The 12,035-nt window shown below is 48.4% G+C and overlaps 2 protein-coding genes across 2 annotated transcripts; one reads left to right on the forward strand and one right to left on the reverse strand.

Moving 5' to 3' along the window:
• Positions 1-53: 53 nt before the first annotated feature.
• Positions 54-10,463, forward strand: DFFB (DNA fragmentation factor subunit beta; the record flags this gene model as incomplete). Its single annotated transcript, XM_079545592.1, is given in 9 exon segments — positions 54-167; positions 239-365; positions 447-635; positions 1,225-1,304; positions 1,437-1,610; positions 1,821-1,921; positions 10,173-10,179; positions 10,183-10,300; positions 10,303-10,463. Coding segments are annotated over 9 exon segments (1,071 nt in total).
• LOC306954388 (UPF0688 protein C1orf174) lies at positions 5,263-6,566 on the reverse strand (the record flags this gene model as incomplete). Its single annotated transcript, XM_079545474.1, has 3 exons — positions 5,263-5,370; positions 5,716-6,201; positions 6,513-6,566. 3 exons carry the CDS (start codon positions 6,564-6,566, stop codon positions 5,263-5,265), a joined length of 648 nt encoding a protein of 215 aa, XP_079401600.1.
• Positions 10,464-12,035: the final 1,572 nt, after the last annotated feature.

Raw genomic sequence — 12,035 nt, forward strand, 5'->3', positions numbered from 1 at the left:
CCTCAGCGACGCGCATGCGCACGGCGGCAGGCGGGGGAGCGGCGGGCGCAGCGATGGCGGCTCCTCTCAGGCCGTTCCGCCTCCGCCGCCCCGGCAGCGCGCAGAAGTTCGGGGCGGCGGCGGGGAGCCTGCGTGGGCTGCTGCGAAAGGGCTGCCGGCTGCTGCAGGTGCGGATCGGGGGTCGGGGGTCGCGGGTCTCGGTCCCGCGGGTCTCGGATCCGAATGACCGCCCGGGCAGCTCCCGTTGGCAGGCAGCCGGCTGTGCCTCTACGAGGATGGGACGGAGCTGAGCGAGGCGTTCTTCCGCACGCTGCCGCCGCAGACGGAGCTGGTGCTGCTGCGGCCCGGGGAGAGCTGGCCGGGCTGTGAGTGCGGGGCGGGGCGGGGAGCTGCGGGCTGCTGAAGGGCGATCCGTGTGCGGCTGCTGATGGGCGCTCCGCCCGCAGGTTGCGGGGACCTGGAGCGGTTCCTGGCCGCCCTGTGCTGCCGGACGGACGCGGTGCTGGAGGCCGCTCGGAGGCTGCTGGAGGACGAGCGGGCGCCCCGCAGGCAGAGGCTGCTGGCGGATCTGATCCACAACCTGAGCGGGGACGGCGCGGCTGAGCGCCGGGACGAGGACGGGAAGTGGTTCGAGGGTACGCGATTCCTCGTGCTCCCATGGAGCTCCGGCAGTGCCGGCTGGCGCCCGGTGTGCCTTGTGCTGATAAGAGCCCCGGCCCTGCCCTCCTGCCCTGCTTTGCTGATATCGATAAGCATTGCTCAGATCCGCTCTTGGCCTTCTCTTCCCCGGGCTGAGCCCCGTGGTTCTCCCTGATGCTCCGGACCCCTCATCTCTGCAGCCCTCTGCTGGGCGTGCCAGAGATCCCAGTCAGGCTTGAACAGAGGAGCCCAGAACCCTGTGGAACAGCGTTCCACATACAAAGAGCACAATAATGCTATTCGATAGAGCAAATTCTCAGTTATAAAACACTGCTTTTCTATGCAGTCACCACCATTAGCTGTGCATTCTCACCAGTGATGAACAACAGCCTGTGTGTAGCAGCTGACACAGCCCTGCTCTCAAAGTAGGTGGGCTGTGTGGTTCTGTTAAGCCCTGACAGCAGGCTTGAGCCAGTGAAAGAAAAAAGCCTGTATACTGAGTTTGTGAAAAGAAGGCATAAGGACACATCTAAGCAGATGCACAGAACTAGAAGCACTGTACTAAATTAATCTGGTTCTCTTTAGGTCTAGAATCTCGTTTTAAGAACAAATCAAGCTATATGCGGTACAGCTGTGAAAGCAGAATACGAAGCTACATGAAAGAGGTAAAAGTGTGACTGCATGTTAAGTACACACACGTATATATAAGTACCTTTGTAGTCCAGCACAGCACTTGTAGAAGAGACACAAGCTGCTCCAGATGCCAAGGAATGACTGTACTTTTTTTTTTTTTTTAGGTTAGTAATTTTATTTCAAATGTTCATCCTACAGCAAGAGATGCATATAAAAGGATACTCGACCTGATGTCGGATAAACTGAAATCTGTGAAATATAATGGCAGCTACTTCGACAGGACAGAGGAGGAGGCAGCGATGCGCCTGTGCACAAAGGAGGGATGGTTCTCTTGTCAGGTAGGTTCAGCCCTGCTCCAAAGCAGAGTCTCTGGTTGTAAGAAGCAGCAGTGACAACATCAGAGGAAGGAGACGGTGACTTCAGTGCTTGCATAGGGAAGAGCTGAGTTTTGGCAGTGTTTTCACCTGTGTCTGGTTGTGGTGAGAAGAAGCTGCATCAGTTCATGACTGGGATGAGCCGGGATGATGAGCAGCCATCTTGTTTTACAGGGCCCTTTTGACAGAGATGACTGCCCGTGTAAGCATTCTATCAACCCCTATACTAACAGGGAAAGCAGAATCCTCTTCAGCACCTGGAATCTCGATCACATGTATGTATAAAGCATCAATCCAAATTCACCTGTTCAGATTTTGCCTGTATGGGAATTCACCCTGCTTACCACATTATCCTTTATGAAAGATATCCTCCCTTCTTTCCCTTTCTGGCAGAAACCTTCACACCTCTTTCCAGGCATTGCGTATTTCTGAAGCAAAGGGAATTTGCTAAATTGATTTCTTCATAAAAACACTTCAAACCTAGTTGTAGTAAAATAATGCAACTTCTGCCTTGCTTTAGAAGGAAGATGGAGACATACTGATAAGGAAACAGATTTTGCTAGCAATATTGTTTTCTCTTTTGCATTCTGCAGAATAGAAAAGAAACGTAGTGTTGTCCCAGAACTGGCAGAAGCTGTCAAAACACGAGATGGAAGAGAAGTGAACTGGGAGTACTTTTATCAGCTATTGTTTACAATGCATAATCTGAAACTTGTACATATTGCTTGCCATAAGAAAACCAATCACAATCTCAGCTGTGACAAAACTAAAATTTACAGAAAAAGGAAGCAAACCCGTGAGATTGCATAGTGCTCTCTTTGGAAGCAACTTCTGGTTTTGTTTTTTTCCATTTCAAAATCATGTAAGATGGCATCATGTTTAAGTCGCTCTTGTTTCTTAAACAAAACCTTACTTAGCAAGTCTCTTCTGCCAAGGACTTCTTCCTTTATCACCTCCAGTGCATTAATTGAACTGCAATCTCACAGAGCACGCGTTCAGACCGTGCCTGATTCTCCCACCTTAGGTGACATTGTGCCGAGTGTGATAAGCTGACTCACAGCCGCAGTGTGCAGAATAGAGGCCAGAAGCTGACACTGATGATACCTTATGATTTCTTGCCTGCTGTAATAAATGTAGGTGCAAAATGCATGGTACAGAAACGGAACTTTCTTGCACTGATTCAAAGCAGATTGATACTGCTCTGAATGTTAAGCCAAACAAAGAACACTTCAGGGTAATTATTCTGTGCCTTCACCAGGAAGACAGGCACTGTACTGCAGACAGGCCAAATGATTCAGTGGCAGAGCTGCTGGCTTTTCTCTACGAAAATACCTGCACTCCTCTGTGACCATTCAATCCACTGTTGCATAGATGCAGGTCTTCTAGGAGAAAGCATGTGGTGCATCTCTGCTTTTATCACCCTTGTGCTCTGGCATCTTTCCCACTGATTTCCCTCAGTCTTTGCCTCTCTAGATCGAGCTTTCTTGAAGCAACACATACAATCTTGTTATACAGTAACATACAATCTTGTTATACAGTAATCACTTTTGTCTGCAGAAACTGCTTCTGTGAAACACTCTCTACCTCTCAGGTAACAAAATACAAGTAGATCATTTTTTACATTTTTTTTTTCCTAAATATCAGCTGATAGCAACTGAACTCTCAGGGATGAGTATTTTTTATATCAAAAAATAAAAGTAAAATCACTGCCATCTTTCTGTGTATCTGGAGGTGCATGAGTAGTCAACAGTAAGGTACAATACAGCATGGCCACTGCAGACTAGAAAGGCTTAGCACAGGAGAAGGTGCTCATCAATTAAGTAGTGGATGTTTACCAGACATAACATCATTTACCTCAAAGGAAAGTTCTGGGTGCTTACTTTGGTTGTTGGTTTTGTTTTTTTATTTCCATTTTCTTCCTATCACCTCTTTCTCTTTCTTATCAGATAAATTCATCTAGTTCAGACAGGATTGTTATTAAGATAGTATTGCTGTGTGAGTCCTGACTTGCTGGGACTTGGAATTGCAGGAGTTTTGCTACAGCCAGTGCTAATTAAAGCAACAATTCAATTCCTTTCCCAAACATTTCTACATGAAAAATAAGCAGGTGCATTTTCAGTAAGGAGTTCAGCACCATTGGATTGAGCCTTTCTGATCATCTCACTGAATATACATCAACTGTAACAGAGGTGAAAATGCACGTTCTGGTGTTTTGGTGTTGGGGAAGGGACTGCAATAAAGTCTCTGACAACAAGCACTGTGCTGTCATCGTGGCACATTTCTTACAAACACCATTTTGCACTGTGTGTGAAGATACTGCCTAGGGGAAAAAAAATTGTAAGATAGCATTTAAGGAAAGCTGGGAGAACTGCTTTTAGATGGAGTTGTGATGAAAACCACGAGCACGCTAAAATATGAAGATTTTTTTTCAGTGTTACAGACTTAAGAGTAAAAAGGAGCCAAGAACTAGCACTGACAGAAACAATACATCAACTGGAGTGGGAATTTGAATAAATTAACATGTCATGCATATACGATTTGTTTGGCTTCAGATTTTTGAATGTTCAACACACTGTAGCTGTAGAAATTAATACTGATTTAAACCATCTGCTGATCATATTTTCTCTGCATTTTTAGAAACAGTTTCTTTATTTTTATAATAATAAATATGAGAGCTTCTTGCAGAATCACACTTTCAAAGTATTATCATGAACGCTGGATGAGTTAGCAATTCCTGGAATCATATGAGGTTGCTCATCATCATCTAAAACATGCAGGCCAGAAAAAACAGATTTGAAGGGCTGACCCATATCTACTTGGCCACCAGCACTTGTTTGTCTACCAGTAAAGTCCTGCTGAGAGATTCTGTTCTGCCTTTATCACTGCCAATGTGTTTCTTTACAGAATTTCTGTTCATAACCTTTGGAAGTCATTTGAAAATAATGAACAATCTGCATTACAGAGCTGTCAAAAGGGCAGTGCTTACAGCTGATGTGGTGGAAGATAGAAGCTGTGAGCTTCACATGGTTGTTCAGAAAACAGAGGAGCAATAAAAAACACTACTTAATGTCTGGAGATTAAAAACACTGAATTCATAATCACATATGTGCATTGAGTTTTGCCAGCAGAATTGCATTTGAAAGGCAAACAATGCAAGACAACTTGCACAACAGAAGCTGGTGTCCCTCTTTGAAGTGAGCAAGTCAAGTGGCTGCATTACTAGCAAGATGCTGTAATGGCAGACATCACAGAAATAAAAGAACTGTCCCAAGATGATAATTTTTTAAAAATAAGTGAGAATAGGCCAAGTGTTTGCTGTAAATATGAGTTCAGACTTGTAACAATAGGAGCTGATATTTTCCATGCTTTTTTATAGGTACTAGTGATTAATAATCAGTTACAATTTGTGTCCAATTCTCTGAGCATTCAGTCAAACTCTGCCCTAAAAAAAGTGTGGGGAATCCTGTATCTGACAACTCTGTAGAAGCAGACTCTACCCATTCTCTAAGAAAATGCAAACACTGACATCATGCTAGTGATACAGCCAACCACCAGCACACTGGTAGAAAGACAAAGAAAAGTGAAAACAAAGTTTCCTCTGTTTTACAGTTTGCTGCTAGAGAGCATCCTCGTCCTCCTCCTCATCTTCCTTGGCGATGAAATGCAGCCTTCTGTATTCCCTCCTGCTCATTGCTGTGCTCGGGAGTACAGCTGCTAGCTGATCCTAAAAGAAGAAATCATGAAGTGAAGTTGCTGCGAAAGGCAGGCCTCCCCCATCTCCAGCAGTTCCCATTCTTCCCCACTCATACATGAGGCACTAACACACACATGCAGGTGGCATCTGAATAAACCCTTAGAGTGCAAAAGGGAGCCCGTCTGAACCAGCCACTGCTCGTGGTCAAAGTGAGGGCTGCCTTTCCCTCTGCAGTCTTGAAAAGGATGCAGAAGAGATAAAAATCCTCCACAAATGAATCCTCGCTGCTCCCACTAAACACAGCACTGATGAAACAGATAAAAGATGAAGGCATCACATGTCCAAATGTTCATAGTGTTAAAGGCAGACTCTCACCTGCATAAAGTCAATGTTTCCAAAGAACCGATCCACTGGCATCGGCTGGTTACTGTCTTCATCCAAGAAAGCACTGTTATCCAGTTCTCTTAGTTTCTTAGGGATGTCTCCATCCTTCAAGTCGGTCCCTTCCAAAAGCAAGCTCTCACAGCTGCTCCCCTCCTCCCTGCAGGCACGATCTGGCAGATTCTCACTGCTGTCTGTTTTTGAAGAAGCTCTCCTTGATTTCGCTGCACGTGGCTTTGAAGAAACATCACGTTCCTTCTGTTTTTCTCCACCAGTCTCTGGGATGCTTTCACTTTTTTCCAGTTGAATTACCTGGTGATCTCCTGTACCTTCTGGAGTTGAGCCCTCAGCGGGTGCTTTAGGGGCAGCAGGGTTCTCAACCCCACACACACAGCCTGCCAGTCCTGACTTCACCAGACTCGTTCTTTCGCATTTTAGCCTCTTGGAGGGCCGTTTGCCAGCTGCTTTGTGTGAACAAGTCTGTTAGGAAAAAACAAAAGAAGCTCCTGAAGTTCAAAAGCACCTGAACACATCAGCAGCCAGCTCGTGTGGGGAGGCCGGGCACGAAGCTCTGAGAGAAACCTCACCCAGCACAGCCACAGCGGGAAACACGAGTGGGAGAATAAAGAGGTCTAAACAGAGCCTCGTACAGCCCACGGCCAGCAGAGCACAAAGCAGGGCAGGACGTGGCTGACCGCCATCCCCGTGCCATCCGCACGGCTTCCACATCCCGAGCGCTCTCCAGGCGCTCCCCGTCCCGTCCCGCGGCAGCAGCCCGATTCGGCCCTCACCTGCCGCCTCCTCCCGCCGCCGGCCCCGCTGGCCGCCTTCCCGCCCGCCGCCATCTTGGGGAGGGGCGGTGATGCCCGGCCTGGTCCGAGCGCAGCGCTGCGGGCCGCCCTTACCGACGGGAGGGGGGGGGAGAGGCCGCGGGCTGCCGGGTATCCGGGCCCGTCGGGACGTTAAGTCGCCTTTTGGTGAGGCAAAACGCAGCGCCCAGATTTTCTCCTGGAAAGGGACTAAAATAAATTTGCGTGCAGGCTGTGTGGGTGATAAACGCGTCAGGTCTTTAGCTTTCCAGTGTCTTCTTTCTGGAAGCTTTGGTTCTAAGATGTGCATTGGGAAGTCGTGATCCAGCCCTCGGGGAACGAATGGCGTCAGGAACGCAAATCCCTCCTTAACTTCAAGGGCTGTGAGGAGAGCCAGGAGTGTGATGAGCTCTGTGTGTCCTCATGGGAGGCGATGGCTGTGGGCCGCTCCAGCCTACAGCTCTGCCCATAGCACAAAACCACATCCCTGCTTTCTGTTAACTGCGTGCTTTCGGGACACGATGGGGATCTGTTGTTCTGGATGGATAATGTGCTTCCTTGCCGCAGAGCCACGCTGCAGTTCTCAGCTTGGGGCTGCTACCTGTGCTCCCGCCCCAAGCCAGCACATAACATTCCCATCTGCGCATCCTGGCCTGAAAAAAACCACACGAGCAACAGTTTAAACCTCAGAGATGCGGCAGCAATATTCCTCTGAGGACATTCAGCTTTTTCTCAGCACTGCAACGCCTGCAGAGGTTGGAGAACAGGCCTGTTGCGTTGTTGTGCAGCTTTGCTCAGTGCTCAGGGGTCTTCTGCGCTTTGTTCTGTGGCTGAGATGATTCATATTCTCCTCCAAAGCACCAAAACTTGCTCCACTGTCAGTGTTGTTGCTCGCAGCCAAGGAATACAGATGATTGTTTTTATTATACAGTGAAAACTTATACTGCCTCATAAACAGGAGAGACTGGAACTGGCTGCAGAGCAGCGTTTCTGCTGCTGGAAAGCTTGGTTGCCATTTCAATTTCTTCTGTGAACTGAAAATAGCAAGGAAAAAAAAAAAAGGATTTTGAAGATGTTAATGAATGCTTTCCGTAACCCTGAGGTGCCAGACTCAGCCAGGTGGCCTTGGACACATCCGTGCACATCCTTGTCTGTGCACACCTTGCACAAACAAAGCCAGAACGCCAGGGCTTAGAATCAGCTTCATAACGTTTGGAAAGACTTCTGAGATCGTCAAGTCCAACCACCAACCTGTCGAGATTCTTTGCAAAGCTCCTGGATTCCACGTGCTGCGTTCTCTCTCAATAACAATCTTCCTTCATGGGAAAATGGGGGCAATTTCACAACTGCAGATGTTGCATTTTCTGATCGCTCTCTGAGAAAACATCCATTGCAGAGTGCAGAGAGGCCCCCAGGAGAGGCAGCAAGAACCCCGTCAGAGATCTGCCCACATCTCAGAGCTCAGTGCCTCTGGAGTGCCTTGAAAGGCTGCGCAGAGACTGCCAGCAGCCAACAAGCCCTTAAAGAGAAGCAGAGCAGCGCAAACTATTTACATTAAATTCACATTTCCACATAAAAGAGGACTTAGTCTCAACCATATTAAAAAGTGGTTTTTATTAGAATCTGTCGTCTAAGCAGGCAGGCAAAAAAAAAAAAAAAAAAAGAAAGGAAAAAAGAAAAAAAAGCCATTTTCTGAGCTCCCTTGTTTTTATGAGAGCTGGCTGGCGGGTATGAAGCAGCAGCTGATGAGCTTATTGAGCAGGAAGGGAGGCTCGGGCTGTGAAATTCGATGTGTAAATTAGCTTCTTGCAGCACTTGTCTCTGTGCCTGTCACTTCCCCCAGTGTCTCTGTCTGTTATAATCCTGCAAGTTCATTTGGTTAAACATTAGTGACATGCAAGGGACAGCAGCCAAAAATAACGTTGCCTGTAAATGTAACGGCTGCAGACTGTTGAGTGAGAGATCTATCAAACTAACCAAGCATCCAGCAGGAGCACGGACTGGTCTTTTCCTGCTATGGAAAAGTTATTTTTAGCCCGAGTGGCTGCAGTCATTCTTCTTCATTAGCAGCACCTGGGGAGAAAGCAGCATGACGATGCACCACCTCCCAGCTGGGGCAGTGAGATCTGGGCTGCGGCGTCCCTCTGCCGGCTGCCCTCAGCCTGCTGGCAGAGCAGCTCCAGCAGGATGGCTTCGCTGAGCTTTGGAGACACAGCTTTTCCCCCCCGTCGTTCTTCCCAGTCGCACCACCGCAATGTTGTCATGCCAACTCAGGTAATGACAGTGAATACTGAAGTGCTGATCTGGGGCTCCTGGAGCCGCTGTCTCCTGGAAGAATTGCTGATGAGCTGATAACCCAGCCAGAACTGAAACATTCAGGGGAGCCTGCAGCCCTCTGACACCCACTGCCCTGAGCAGTACCATCCTGAGTGCCTCTGCACTGCTCCAATCCAAATAAGACCTTTGTATTCATTACTTAGAAATGCTCACACCAGGAACCAGAGAGGCCATACATAAAAACAACAGGAAACCCATGCCACGTAATTACATTTTACGCTTGCCACATGAAAAACCTTTCTGAGTCCTATTTTAGATTTCTTTCTTATCAAGAACAAAATGCGGAGTGCCAGAATATGGAGCTAATAAAACAGTACACTGCCTTTGCCAAAAAAGAAATTCATTCCTTTAATGAAAACCCTCAAGGCAGATGTAAGAACCCAAGAGTGCAGAGGAGCTGCCTGCACTGGCAGGTGCTTCTGGTGCAAATACCTGGCTTTTGTAGCTGTTTCAAGTGGTAATACGGCAAAGCCTTCTTCCCCAGGCACTGCCCACAGCTTCATACCCTTCCAACGGCTCCAGCAGCTCTGAGCAATGTGGATTTTTTAAAGCGCCTCACAAAACCCGAGTAAATCTCTCCCAGCACAAAACGGCCCACTGGGACCGGTCCTCCGCAACCAGTAATCGGTGTGATTACACTGCTGCGGCAGCCCAGCATCGCTGCCACAATGCAGACCCGCGTTTTGTTCCGATTGCATCTGATCGCTGCGTTAACAGCGTCGTGCAAACAAGTCTTCTCCTCCGGGTGGGGGGCTGCAGACGCTGGGGGTCACTGTTCCACCGGAGATGCCTTGAGAACCGCAGCTCCTGCCCGCCGTCACTGCCTGCGACCCGAGACCTGCCTGGCACACGGCAGCCCTTCTCCTGCCCTGGGCGCAGAGCTGCAGCCTTACCCAGCCCCGCTCAGCTCTTCTCCCAGCGACAGGCAGCGTTTCGGTAAACGTTCTCCATTATTTAGCGTTGTTTCTTTTGGGAGATTAAAACTGCTTGGAGCCGACGTACCTCTCCTCCACGCACACCTGACAATGATAGAAGAGGCTGTTTTACAGCAGGCTCATTAAAAATAAAACCACTGTGTTGATTTCAGTAGCTTGAATTACTTAAGCCGGTGTAATGGGATAAGTATTTGATGGCAAAGTTTATTAGATTTCCACTGATATTATGTTGCTGCTAAAAATATACAGGATTCTTTAAAGCCTGCTTGGTGTCTCTGAATGGAGGCAATTGGAAACCTGTCTCTGAATCTGCCTGCAGGGATTGCTTTGGGATGTGAACAAATCATCTCTTCCCTTTTATCCTCTGCAGGTACCTGTGAGTGTGTTCTGCTCCCACTGGATCGAGCAGTCCCTGCCAGGCGCACAGAGAAGCAGGGGCCAGTCTGCAGCTGCTGGGCAATAGAAGATCACCAGCATGTTTTCCATTCTGCACTTATTTTCAGAATTGTACCCAGCACATCCCTTTGAACCCAGCTTGGGACGAGCCTTGCCGTTCAGCACAGCCATGCCCACACGCCTGCTGCAGCCCCATCCTAAAGCAAACCCACAGCACATCTCCTGCCAGTGCGTGGTGGCAACTTGTGCAACCCTCAGCCTATAAATATTTCTGTTTGCCTTTGAAATGATTGCTGTGCAGAGATGTTCTCCCTCTCTGTCATGCGATTAACTCTTGTTCATTTTCTGTCACTTAGCTTGTGATAATTCAATACATAATGTTTATAAAGCCTCACCGATTTTGTTCCTGGCTCTTAAGAATTCCTGATCCGTGGGCAGATGAGCAGTGACCCCATGGGCAGAGCTGGTCTGAGCACAGGTGCTGGGCCAGGCAGTGCCTTAACAGAGCGAAAACCATCATGATTTGCATCGAGAGGAATCTTCTTCCCTGGTATCTTACAGGAGTGGGAGCTTAAGCTGCCTGGGGAATATTGCTACAGCTCAGTAGCTCCCCGAATTAAAAAAGGACAATTACAGCTGAAACACCATGGAATGGTGATTGCTGAGGCCAGACTTTTGCCAAGTCTCACAGATTCCTTTCAGAAAGGATCGAGCTTCATTGGCAAGGCAATTTGCTGTTGGTTTTCTATCCCCTCCACTCCTGAGGTCAGAGGTTTCATGTAAAAAGCTGCGTCTGCTCCTCTGAGAAGACCTTCCACCAGCGGGGCTCCTCAAACAGCGTCTATCTCAGAAGAGCAGGGAAAAACAATCAGAGGAGACATGTTCTGTTCATGCAACAGCAAGCAATATTGTACCACTGGCAAGATTCACACTGAGACAACTGCTCTGGTGTCCTCGAGTGCTGCGTGCTCATGCGTTCATTCCAACTGGGGACCTGAGTGCAACAGGAACAATTCACTCATCAGCCCTACAAGGCTCCGTAATGAAGCCAGATCCTCATTACAATCTGTTTAAATATTTTTTGCATTGAAGCATGCCTCCATCACCTCCATTAAGAAACCAGTGGTGTGTATCCTCCGCACTCTTTTGAAGCTGTTCTGGCAGAGCAGCTCCATCAGATGATACTACAGCACGAAGGCACCTTCTGCCCGCAGAAGGGCTGCTGTGCCTTGCCTCGTATCTCTGCTCCTCTCCCAGGGCCTGGCAGACTCTGTGTGCAGCAATTCCTTCCTGCTGAGTGTCTCTTGTCCAGTTCACCCATCAAGGAGGAGCATCAGCCCCTCAGGTGTCCGTCAGGCGGCCAGAAGCCATGTGGCACACAGTGAGAGCCCCTTCTGACAACTGGATTTGATGTGAGGATGTGTGAATAGAAAACCGCCCACGAGCAGAAGAGTAAAACTGTTTATTCCTTGTTGCCATTTCTTCTAGAAAGCGAAGCCGGCAGCTCTGTATCTTTTGGGAATTAGAGATTGTTTGGACAAAAGTCTCCCCATGGGTAGCACGGTGCAGTCGCAGAGCTGCAGGCTTCGCAGCACAAACACGCTTCCTGCAGCCTGCAGGATCAAAAGGCAGCGCTGCAGCGGTGTGTAAAGCAAGTTAGCAAGGAGAGATGAAACAGCAATCAGGCTGCACAAAGAGAGCTTTCAGATATTGGGCTCTGACAGAATTCGGCAAGCAGCAGTGCTGCCGTTCCCACAGATGGAAGTGATGTTAAGGAGAAGCTGTGCAGTCCTTGGGGCTGAGATCCCATCAGAACATCGGAGCAGGCACTCAGTAG

The sequence above is a fragment of the Tetrao urogallus genome (assembly GCF_951394365.1).
Source record: "Tetrao urogallus genome assembly, chromosome: 21".
NCBI classification, from domain to species: Eukaryota; Metazoa; Chordata; class Aves; order Galliformes; family Phasianidae; genus Tetrao; species Tetrao urogallus.